The sequence below is a fragment of the Anomaloglossus baeobatrachus genome, chromosome 2, assembly GCF_048569485.1.
Source record: "Anomaloglossus baeobatrachus isolate aAnoBae1 chromosome 2, aAnoBae1.hap1, whole genome shotgun sequence".
Taxonomy (NCBI): domain Eukaryota; kingdom Metazoa; phylum Chordata; class Amphibia; order Anura; family Aromobatidae; genus Anomaloglossus; species Anomaloglossus baeobatrachus.
In genome coordinates this window covers 449,456,548-449,468,412 of record NC_134354.1, presented here as the reverse complement: position 1 = coordinate 449,468,412, position 11,865 = coordinate 449,456,548, and the positions used below count along the sequence as shown (strand labels likewise).

At 38.9% G+C, this 11,865-nt stretch overlaps 1 protein-coding gene across 1 annotated transcript; it reads left to right on the top strand.

The window, feature by feature from the left end:
- Positions 1–686: 686 nt before the first annotated feature.
- LOC142290253 (pinopsin-like) lies at positions 687–11,407 on the top strand. The gene is made up of 5 exons (XM_075334205.1): positions 687–1,023; positions 5,134–5,316; positions 5,602–5,747; positions 6,058–6,297; positions 10,794–11,407. Exons 1-5 carry the CDS (start codon positions 687–689, stop codon positions 10,929–10,931), a joined length of 1,044 nt encoding a protein of 347 aa, XP_075190320.1. The 3' UTR covers positions 10,932–11,407.
- The last annotated feature ends 458 nt before the right edge of the window (positions 11,408–11,865 follow it).

The following is an 11,865-nucleotide window of genomic DNA, read 5'->3' as shown; positions in this document are numbered from 1 at the left end:
GTGGTTGTATTTTTTGTTATACTGAGAAGTAGCAATTTCTTCTAGAAATGGTTACTATATAAATCCACAGTTATTAATGTTTATATACAGAAATGCAGATAAAACATCACAGAAAGGATGGTGATGCTGTACTACTTTGAAGAAACAAAGGATAAACTAAAAACTTGTTAACTGCATAAAATTAACTCTTACAAATGACAAATTCTTTAATCCACTATATGGATATGGAATACTGCATAGTATATATTTTTAAATATTTTGAAATAGCAGCCAACCACCTAAACAAAATCATTACACCAAGTCTACTCTTATGGTACACTGCAGAGAGCACCCACCAATGCACAGAATGGGAGCGTAAAAGACCATACTTATTCGTGCCAAATCCTCTTGTGTACAGCAATCTTGTTAAGAAAAGAAACATGATTCTATGTTCTTACTTTGCTAATTAGGTTATGTGTCTTCAATGCAGGTCACCTTGTGTCTCTTCTAGTTGATCTGTTTAAGTAAAGAAAAAGAGAGTGGATTACAAATACACCAGCATAAGCTTACACTGTTTTAAGAAAAAGATCCTCTTTGGAGCACTAAATCTCTTGGACTTTATAAAGAGGGTTTTTGCATGTAGACGTGTGCAGATTTTACTCTTTCGTTTGCATGAAACTTATTTGTTGCATAGCTTCTAGTATACAATGCGCTCAGCAAACATGTCAGCTCTGGAGACACAAGGACCATTCGAAGGACCTCAGTGGCCTTTCCTTGCCCCTCGTAGCACCTACTGGATAGTCGCTACACTTATGGGTATGGTGGTGGTCTTAGCTTTCTTTGTCAATGGCATGGTTATTGTGGTCTCCCTTAAATTCAAGAAGTTAAGGTCTCCATTGAACTATATACTTGTCAACCTGGCTGTAGCTGACTTGCTCGTCACTGTTTTTGGGAGCAGCATTAGCTTCTACAACAATATTTTTGGGTACTTTACAATGGGCAAAACAATGTGTGAATTTGAAGGATTCATGGTATCTCTAACAGGTAAGATGATGTTCCATTTGACGAAAAAGATAAGTAATATTGCAAGAATTAATAACAAGTTTATTTCATGAGTTTAGATATTCAATTTTTCCAAGAAACTGTTTACACACAGCAGATTTAGGGCAGAAATTGGGACTAAATTCCATTATAATTATAATAATAATAATTTATAAATTATAATTTTATTCATTTATATAGCGCTATTAATTCCATAGCACTTTACATACATTGGCAACACTGTCCCCATTGAGGCTCACAATCTAGAGTCCCTATCAGTATGTCTTTGGAGTGTGGGAGGAAACCGGAGACCCCGAAGGAAACCCACGCATACACGGGGAGAACATACAAACTCCTTGCAGATGGTGTCCTTGGTGGGATTTTAACCCAGGACCCCAGCGCTGCAAGGCTTTACATACATGTAAATCTGTAAACCCTTTTCAGATGAAGTCTGCATGCTGCATGTGAATATACCCTAATAGTATTTTCATTTAAATTATAAAATGTGGCTTTTATTTTGTCTTATGTAACATTTAGAAATTCAATTCTCCTGACATTTCTATTTTAGTATATTCTTGTATTCCTTAAAAAAGAATAGTTCTGGGGCATCTTTCCTTATAACACTGTGTTCAACCAGTCCTCTGATGTTTTTAGAAATTTATGAACTGTGTAAGGGCGCAACACATCCAGTTATGACCTTGTTTATAAATGTCAAGGTCGATAAAGGAATGCCTAGACAGTAGAGAAATGGCTCTAAAAATAATACCGCAGAATTTGCCATTTGGAAATACATGGACAGATCTCCTATATATCTAAATATAATTAATTATTATTTGTTTTATTTAAATACTTTTTTCATCAATAGTAAAATGTATTAGAGATCACTTTGTTCTAAAAGTAGGTGCACAATTTTTTCCTTGCTCCCTGGCAGCAGTAACAAAAAATGATGTTGCAATTACTATTAATACAGCTCCTATGCAGAAGAACGTATATCATACTAATTTATAATGTGATTCCCATAAAAAGTATTGAAACGGGCTGGTGCCAATCTGACATGTAGGAGCACTGAATATATACTAAGATGTATGCAGACATTGAATTTGTGAATTCATTTCAATGGAATTATTGTTAAATTTATTATACTTCTATAAATGTAATTTTTTATATGCACAGTGAGTGAGCCCACCTGCATTCTTGTGCTGTACTTTTTGAGGTAGTGACCATCTTCATCTTAAGATGACATTTCTTATTAACTACAGCAGAATAAGGCTGGGGCCACACGGGGATTACTGCGATCCCCTCGCATGACACTTGGCTCATGCTGGCAGCACAGCAGAGCCGAGTGTCATGCGAGTGTCCCTGCAACTGAGGTCCGACCGTGCGAGCGGATCTAAGCTGCGGGGGGCCGGCCAGCTCTGCGGAGGGGAGGGAGGGATTTCTCTCCCTCTCTCCTCCGTAGCCGGCTATTGCCATTCTCGCACTGCACTCGCGGTATACCGGTGTACTGCGAGTGCAGTGTGATTTTTCTCTCGCCTCATACACTTGAATGGGTGCGAGAGAAAAGAGTCTCGCATTACAGTTGCAGCATACTGCGATTGTTTTCTTGGCCCGATTGGGGCTGAGAAAATATGCGCTCATGTGTGCTGACACACAGGCTAATATTGGTCCAAGTGGAATGCAATTTTTTATTGCACTCCACTCGCACTGATTTTCATGCCGTGTGTCTTAGGCCTAAAACTAGTTTCTGAATCCAGTTTATAGGCAAAGAAAGAAGCGAGTGTCATATTGCAGACACAGAGTCCAATTCATTATTTGTGATTTTTTTTTTAAAGTCACTTTTCTTTTTGCCTTGTGGTATTTGCTGATGTTTTTTGTGATATATTACTCAAAATGGTGTACAAAATTCATGAATTTTGAGTAAAAACAAATTGCTCTTCATTTTTGTCTGTTAACCTGTTTTGCAACTTTTTAGTCCAACATGTCATATGTTTTGCTAAATAGCTCACAATTTTTTAAAACATTTATGGTGTTTTATGGTGTACATAAAATTGCTCCAAGGGTAGGGCTGGAGTACATCTGTGGAAAAGTGTTCTAACTTTTTAAACAGTAGCAATTATTAAATTAGCTGAGAACTTCTGGAAATCTTAAAGCCCACCAATTAAGAATATAAAAATAAACAGAACACATGTAAAATTAGTTAAAAAAAATGTGCAATTTAAATGAAGAATTAGGCACAAATGAAAAACAGGCAAAAACCCCAAACACTAAACAAGTAAGGGCTCAAATGCAATATTAAATTGGGGTAATAGTGTTTAGTGTAGAGATCTAAATGGGGTCACCTTGTCGGTGGTCTCACACAACATTATCAAAATGTGGGCCAAGAATTCACATTTAATGGTTGCATATATCTTAGTTATTTTGCTGTGCATCTTTTTGTTTGTTTGCTGTGGAATATTTAGTGTCACAGGACTCACAATGAATGTCAAAATTAGAATGTCATAAATTTAAGATTGTTATAAAATTAGTGCAAATTATACAGTAGTTCAGCCACTTTACCACATTAGGAAGATTAAATGTCATTAATCATTGATAAATGTCTTATTGTATCCGTATAAGCCAAGAGTGGAGCATGGACAGAGAATTACTACAACAGTTTCATTCAAAGACTCTCATACTCCATGTTTAATTGTTGGATTCCAAACACTCAGCCAAAATTGTTACTATTATACAGCGATGTACAAGTGACCTAAGAGCTCACGCTCACAGCAGAGCCCTGCTTCTTTTTAACTGTGCATGTACCTCTATATTTGCCTCATTATTTCTCTTTACAAAAACAAAGCCTATTATTACATTGTGTCAGAGGATTAATAAGTTATACCATAGTTATAAGACATTAGGGACAGGTAGATAGTTCAAGTATATTGATAGTGAGATTATGCCAATATAGGTGCAATCCATCCACAAAAAGGGTTTCTCTGGATAGTTTTAGTCAACTAAGTCATTTTAGGACAGCTTTATAGCTACATTAATTGTTAGTTAAAAATAAATTACATGATCAGTGTGAACAGTCTACAAAATCCAGAACCACTCTGGTTGTTGAATACTGCAGTCATACATTAAAGAATATGATCATCTTTGTTCATTTGCTTTCTAAATATTTAATGTTATTGTTCATTTGCTTTCTAAATATAAAATTAAAATGAGCAACTTTCAAACTACACTTTGGTAAAAATTATATACCAATTTCCTGCTGTAGAGTAAGTGCAACTCCTATACATAGCTGGCAACACTACTGCTTGTTACGCAGATTGAACAGTATACTGTTTCGGATCTGACTGATGTAAAAGTTCTCTTCATTATCCTTTTTTTCCTCTCAGTAGTGTAGTCTTATAGGTAGAGTAGGTAGAAGAAGGCTTATCTGCTGAACATTGATGAGGAAGAATTAGGAAAGCACCTAATTCATAGTAGGGGAGAATTACACAGGCTGGACTGTATCAGAGTAGATTTGGAAGAGCACACAAACTGAAGGGAGAAGAGGGTGGGGACACAGGCTGTCTGTCTATGAGAGAAAGAACAGAACTCATCCCATAATTTAGCAGGGGGTGGTTAGCAGTAGATAAACAAATGTGCTGATGTAAGAGAGCAAGTGAGGCATCACAATTCAGAATAAACAGACCTCACATCCAGAAGGTGTTACTGAGAAGGACACATCAAGCCATAGAAAAATCTTAAAGTCGAAGCAGGTTGCAAATTCTATATAGGGTCTAAAATGAATTACTAGAATGCAATACCAATTGTATATGTAAAAAAATAATATTTCCAAGTCAAAAGTGTCCTTAGCCCTTAAATAAAATGTAACAAATTTAGGTTAGCATACAATAAACAAGATGGACATATCATTGGTGAAACCTGTGAAGCAGCACAAGACCCCAAGAGGTAATTGCACATTATATTGAGCTATTGGACTGCAAAGGCCTATATATTGTTCTTGCACAGGGGCCATCTTCTGTCTGCATCCGCCAGTGCAATAATATCTGACATTAATCCTGATGCAATGTTACTAATGATCTTAGAATTCTGTAAAAAGTCACATAACATTCTATGCATCTTTAGGTATTGTGGGTCTATGGTCGCTGGCGATATTAGCCTTTGAAAGGTACATAGTCATCTGTAAACCCATGGGAGATTTCCGTTTCCAGCAGAAACATGCAATTATGGGATGTTCCTTCACTTGGATCTGGGCTTTTATATGGACATCTCCACCACTTTTTGGCTGGTGCAGTTACGTCACGGAAGGTAGGTTTGTATTCTGAATATTTTTTTTTACAAATTAATTATGTAATAAAGCATAATAGGACATTAAGGAACAGCTTTACCAGTCAGATATTAGTGATAATATTGAATTGTCTGCTACTGTATATGCTGATTAGTATCATTGTGTCAATAATGCCCATTGGATTAGGGACAGACAAATAGCTTTTTAGCATTTTAGTATGTAGAGATGACTCTATTTCAGAACCTCATATTTTATGTCACATTTTGTTTAGCTTTGTTGCTTACAGACTTAATGCAATGTTTTAGGTTTGGGAACATCTTGTGGACCGAACTGGTACTCTGGAGGAACTAACAACAACAGCTATATAATGGCCTTGTTTGCAACTTGTTTCGTTATGCCACTTAGCACCATCATATTCTCGTATTCTAACCTGTTATTTGCATTAAGAGCAGTAAGTATAAATCTTACTAAATATTTTGCTAATGTTCAAATAATCTCAACTAAAAAGTCAAAAACACACTTGTGTGGAGCGAGCCCAAGTAAATCTATTCGGCATCTGACTGCATGTATACAAATTACATACTTGCGGTCATGTGCCCGTCTGCTGCCAGCACTGGAGAATCCTGACAGTGCGCAGACTGCTTGCTGTCATATAGACTTGAGCCCCAAGCCTGAACAACTGCTTTAAGGTTATGTTAATACAGTATGTTGGCAAGAAGTTTTAAAGATAGATAACTGTAGTTTTTGTTCTTTTGTAATAGGTTGCAGCACAGCAAAAAGAATCAGAGACAACTCAGCGAGCAGAGCGGGAGGTGACTAGGATGGTTATTGCCATGGTTTTAGCTTTTCTCGTCTGCTGGTTACCCTATGCTATATTTGCAATGTTAATGGCAACAAATAAGCAAATTGTTATTGAACCTACTTTGGCCTCAATGCCTTCATATTTCTCCAAAACAGCCACTGTATACAACCCTGTCATTTACGTCTTCATGAACAAACAGGTTAGTATCTACACAAATGATTATTGCATTAAAATAATTGTATAAACCTTTGTAAGTATATTGTAGGTTGAATACTGCCTATCAATCAGAATTATACATGTATACATGTAAGTAAACTCATAGGTGGACATACCATTTGTGCAACTAATGCAGCTGCCCAAGGGCCTGGTAGGGAAATGGCCCATAGATATGATAAAACTAGCTTCTGTTAATAATGGATTTCCTAAATCACAACTACTGTTGGAATTAGGAGGAGGTGTTATTTGATGAGCTATCAGAGCAAGAAACCCATGCTCTCTTCTTGCTTCAATGAGTGTCCACCTCTGTTCTCCTAAAGACTCCTCCACCAACTTTAGGTACTTGTGTCCTCTAGACACTGCTGTTGTCCTCCAGACTACTCATCCTTCTCCAGGCAATTCTGTTTTTATTTTTCCTATGAACTCTGTTCTCCAACAGATTCTTTTACCTCCTCCAGGCACGTCTGTCCTTCTATAGTCACCCATATTCTAGACTCCTCTGCCTTCAGCAAGCACTTTTGTCGATAATTAGACTCCTCTATTATCCTCCCAACTCCATGAGGCACTGTAGTCATTGTCCTCCAGACTCCTCTGCCTCCTCCAGATACGTCTGTCCTTCTCTAAACACTGCTGTCCTCATCCAGATTCTTTTGAGTAAAATTTACAACATTTTGGACATAAAATGCTTTTAAGAAAAGAAAACAAAGACTGTCCTTCCTCACTTTTAAACTGCTTAATATGACAAAGATTTTACAATTTTTCAGATCCCATAGATGAACAGACTACAGTACATATGTGCATTAATTTTGGGCTTGAAGTGCAGAATTTCGTTGTCTATAGTCAATGTTAGTCATATAGAAACATCTGGGCTAGAGTCCCACTAAACCAAGGAAGCAGAGTTTTTGTTGTGGACATGAATACAGATATACACTACTCAAAAAAAGTTAGGGATATTTGTTTTTTGGGTGAGATTTCTGGATGATCCTAAAATACCATCTAACCTTTTCAAGTGAATTTAATGTTACCTTCTCTAAAGGCTTGAATGCACGTGTCCAACTATTTGAGATTTCAGGAATTTTTGCAGAACCTGCTGTTCTCTAACAAGGAGCTTAGTGGCAAAATTCACAACAGGTGTTTGACCTATGAATTCTGGGGTTTAAATATAATTGGTATATGAACAGTACTCCTTATCATGGTGTTCACACTTTGCCATCATGAGACCAAGACGACACTTAACAAATGATCAACAGTACCTCGCTGTTTGGAGGCTTCAAAAGGGATGTTCTCAGATGGAATGGACCGCTAAGCTTAACGTGTCACAGAGTGTCATCAGCAGGTTGCGACAGAGATACAGAGAAACTGAAAGAGTGACAGAAAGGCATAGAAGTGGACGTCTCTTGGCCACATCTCACATTGATGATTGTTTCTTTGTGAACAATGCCCTTTGGAACAGAATGATGAATGCCATACAACTCCAGGCACATTTAGGGGAGGTGAGAGGCATCCAAGTGTCACGTTAGACCATTAGAAATCGTTTACTTGAGTGTGGACTGCGTGCTAGAGGACCTTCAAAAGTACCTGATCACACCACCAGGCACAAGAGTCATTTGTCTTGGACAAGGGAGCATCTCCGCTGGATGAGGAGCCAGTGGGACTTAGTGCTGTTCACTCATAAAAATTGATTCCTGCTGAGCAGAAATGATAGCGGCCAGAGGTGTTAGAAATGTCAAGGAGAGAGTAATGCATCAGCCACTGTTGTCACCAGACAAACCTTTGGTGGTGGGGTTACATTGTAGGCAGTTGTGTCTATTTAATGCAGAACAGCCCTACACTTTGTGAATGTTACAGTGGCAAGCCGCTACTACTTCAATAACATCATTAATCCAGTCACTGTGCCTCTGCATGAACAACAAAGGCCTAATTTCATCTTCATTGATAACAATGCTCCAGCACATTGAGGTCGCATCATTAGGTAATGGATGCTGGTGATTGGGATACCTCAAATGGAGTGGCCTACACTTTCTCCAGACCTGAATTCCATAAAAAACCTATGGGGTCAGCTGACTCGCAATGTAGAAGCTCGTAACTCTGTATCTCAGAATCTCAATGACCTGAGGGCCACCACGGCTTTTCTTATCAACTGGTTACCCTACCCCTTGAGTGCAAAGACATGCCTCAGCAGGCAATAACTCGACTTGTGAACAGCATGAGATGTCGTTGTCAACCTGTACTTGATGCTCAACGCCACATGACAAGTTATTGGGACATTGACATTTTTGGGGTGGAGCTCACAGTCTACAGGTAATTGCTACTTTTGTGTTGGTATTTTGAATAAAATCCCAATAAAAACATTTAAAGGGAACCTGTCACCAGGATTTTCCCTTGTAAACTGTGGCCATCACTAGTAAGCCCTTACATACAGAATTCTACAATGCTGTATATAAGTTCTCCAGCCGGTCTTTATAACATGAAAAAGACTTTTTATTATACTCACCTATGGGGCAGTCTGGTCTGATGTGCGTCACTGGTCTTGATCCAGCGCCTGCTGTGTCCTTGTGATTGCTGTAGCCTTTCCCATTTTTGTGTGGTCTTTCATGAATGGTCCTATGTCCTTCATTGCGCTCATGTGCATGTGGATTTCCCTCTGTCCTGCCGAGGGCAAAGCAATGTATTGCAGTGCGGATAAGGGGGTGTTTTTTGAACTTTTCTCACAACTGCGCTTTACAGTACTTTGTTGTGCCCTGCTTATGTGCGCGTGTGCAGGAGCGCAATGGAGGACACTGTGTGGATGACATAGTATGCATTATCCATATGAAGCAGGGAAATAGGACAGTGATCGCCAGTAGAGAGGAGGCGCCAGATCAAGACCAACAACGCCCCATCTGACTGGACCTCCCCACAGGTGATCATAACAAAAGGTCTTTTTTATGTTATACAGATTAGCTTGGGGACTTATATACCATTTTCTAGAATTCTGTATATGAGGGCTTACTGGTGGTGACTGCAGTTTATATGGGAAAAACTTGGTGACAGGTTCCCTTTAAGTTTGTGGGTGTAAAGTGGAAAAGTTCATGGGGCATGAATTTTGTTTTTCAAGGCACTGTATGTGTAGATGAATTTATATGGACTCAAAACTAAAGGGTGCTTTACACGCTGCGATATCGGTAACGATATATCGCCGGGGTCACGTCGTTAGTGACGCACATCCGGAGCCGTTACCAACATCGCAGCGTTTGACACCAAGGAGCGACGATCAACGAGCACAAAAACGTGAAAAATTGTTGCTCGTTGACACGTCGCTTCTTTCCTTAATATGTTGTTTGTCATTCCTGCGGCAGCACACATCGCTATGTGTGACACCGCAGGAGCGACAAACATCTCCTTACCTGCGTCCACCGGAAATGAGGAAGGAAGGAGGTGGGCGGCATGTTCCGGCCGCTCATCTCCGCACCTCCTCTACTATTGGACGGCTGGGTGTGATGTCGCCGTGACGCCGCACGAACCACCCCCTTAGAAAGGAGGCGGATCGCCTGCCAGAACGACGTTGCAGGGCAGGTAAGTACGTGTGACGGGTGTTAGCGATATTGTGCACCACGGGCAGTGATTTGCCCGTGTCCCACAACCGACGGGAGCAGGTACGCTTGCTAGCAATATCGGTACCGATATCGCAGCGTGTAAAGTACACTTTATAGTCATACAATCATTAAATTTGTAGCCAATAGTTGACTCACACGACTGATAGGTATCGGGATGAAATCCTTAGAGCCATTGTCAAGCCTTATGCTATTGCTGTAGGCCTTGGGTAACTCCACCTGCAAGACAATTCTCAGTCTTACGTAGTCAGAGTATATAGACAGTTTCTGAATGACAAAGGCCATTATGCCATTACTGTTCCTCAAGTTCCCTAGACCTGAATCCAATTGAAAACCTCTGGGACATATGTATCTGTGCATTCAAGTTGCCAAGGAGTGCCACAGACTGTTCAGAAGCTCATTGATGACCTGTTCCAGGTCAGGGAGGAGACCCTCAGGGTGCCATCCCCATCACAATAAGTACATGTCCAGACCTTGCTTGGGAGTGTTTATAGACACATGATGAAATTCAAACAATTGGATCTGCCTGTGACATCAGTTTGATTCTTTGCTTTTCGGAGTGAAGAATCTAGCCTTCAATTAAGTTGATGATTTTCCCTTCCATTTACCATAAATACGTCATTTTCTTTTTAACAAATTACAGTTTACAGTTTGTAAAGATTTTCATATGAATCGATAGTTCATCAAGATCCTATATGTGATTTGTTTCCTTCATTTTTTTAATCAGTGAAATGTTCAAAGCTCAATGGGGCCTGTTCAATGAAGTCAACTTACAACATCTATTCACAATAAAAAGTGTGCGTTTTTTGTATGTGGTAGCACCTTCTGCTGTTGTGTTCTAGGATTAAATATTGTTAATGTGTAATTTTTTCAATTTATGTTTTAGTTTCGAACTTGCTTAATGAAACTTTTATGTTGTGGTCGAGATCCATTTGGAGGAGACGATGACTCAAGCTCAGTCAGCGGCCGGACAGATGTGACATCAGTATCTGAAGGAGGTGGAAACAAGGTCACACCAGCATAATTCTAGAAACTTGTCTATATTTGTTACAGGAAGCCTATCACCAGCAAAGACCCTTTAATTTAGGCCACCATAGATGACCCAGTAATGCTAATAAGAATCCATCCCACCACTACTACCTGGAGAAGTCAAAGCGTCCTCATTTGCTCACATGAGGCATGTTTTATTAAAGCCCCCAATAACCACCAAGGTGCCATTCAATGGATGCCTTTACATGAATTTTCCCAGTATTCTAAGGTTATTGGCAATTTAAAGGGGCTTGTTTTGGTGAAACTCCATTTTATCACAAAACTTATAGATTATATGTTTTATGTATATGTAAAAAACCTTGTATCTGTTAATGAGCACAATATGTTATATGCCATGTCTACAGGTAATGCTATATATCCTCTGATGATAGCGTTTACTGTGTCTAATGTGAATATGAGACGTTTCAGGTGATGGCTATATGTGATTTTCAATGAAAAACAGAAAAATAATATTATGAAACAAAAGTAAAATGTATCAATTTGAATCTATGAATTTTGTGTAAAAAGAATTGCAATAAAAATAATAAAAAATAAACTATTAATAAAAACGCCATATTCACAACATGCGTGTATCACTGCGTAATTTACTTAACTTTACTAGCAGTTTTTTATTTTACTTTTGTTTCCTTGTGTGTGTATAAAATATGCGCCCGATTCATAAAGTTATCTATGGCAATTGCCAGTATTCAAGTGTAAAACACGGTAAAATCTTGAAAAATTTGGGCTTTTTATCTGCCAGTTTTGCCAAAGTGGTCGGAGTTGCAGTAGGACAGGGCATAGCAAAGTCCGCCTGGCAAATGCATCAAAATTTGTGGCACTGTAGTGATGTAAATTATGCTAGAAATGTATTTGAGTCAGTGACTGCAGTAACATTACTGGCAGAAGCGCACACCAGTTGAAAGAGGCGC

Bases quoted from the DNA above. Each gene is read 5' to 3' on its own strand.
- LOC142290253 (XM_075334205.1), top strand. From the start codon at position 687: ATGCGCTCAGCAAACATGTCAGCTCTGGAGACACAAGGACCATTCGAA. The intron at 1,024-5,133 runs GTAAGATGATGT...ATGCATCTTTAG, and splicing joins ATTCATGGTATCTCTAACAG to GTATTGTGGGTCTATGGTCG. The intron at 5,748-6,057 runs GTAAGTATAAAT...CTTTTGTAATAG, and splicing joins TGTTATTTGCATTAAGAGCA to GTTGCAGCACAGCAAAAAGA.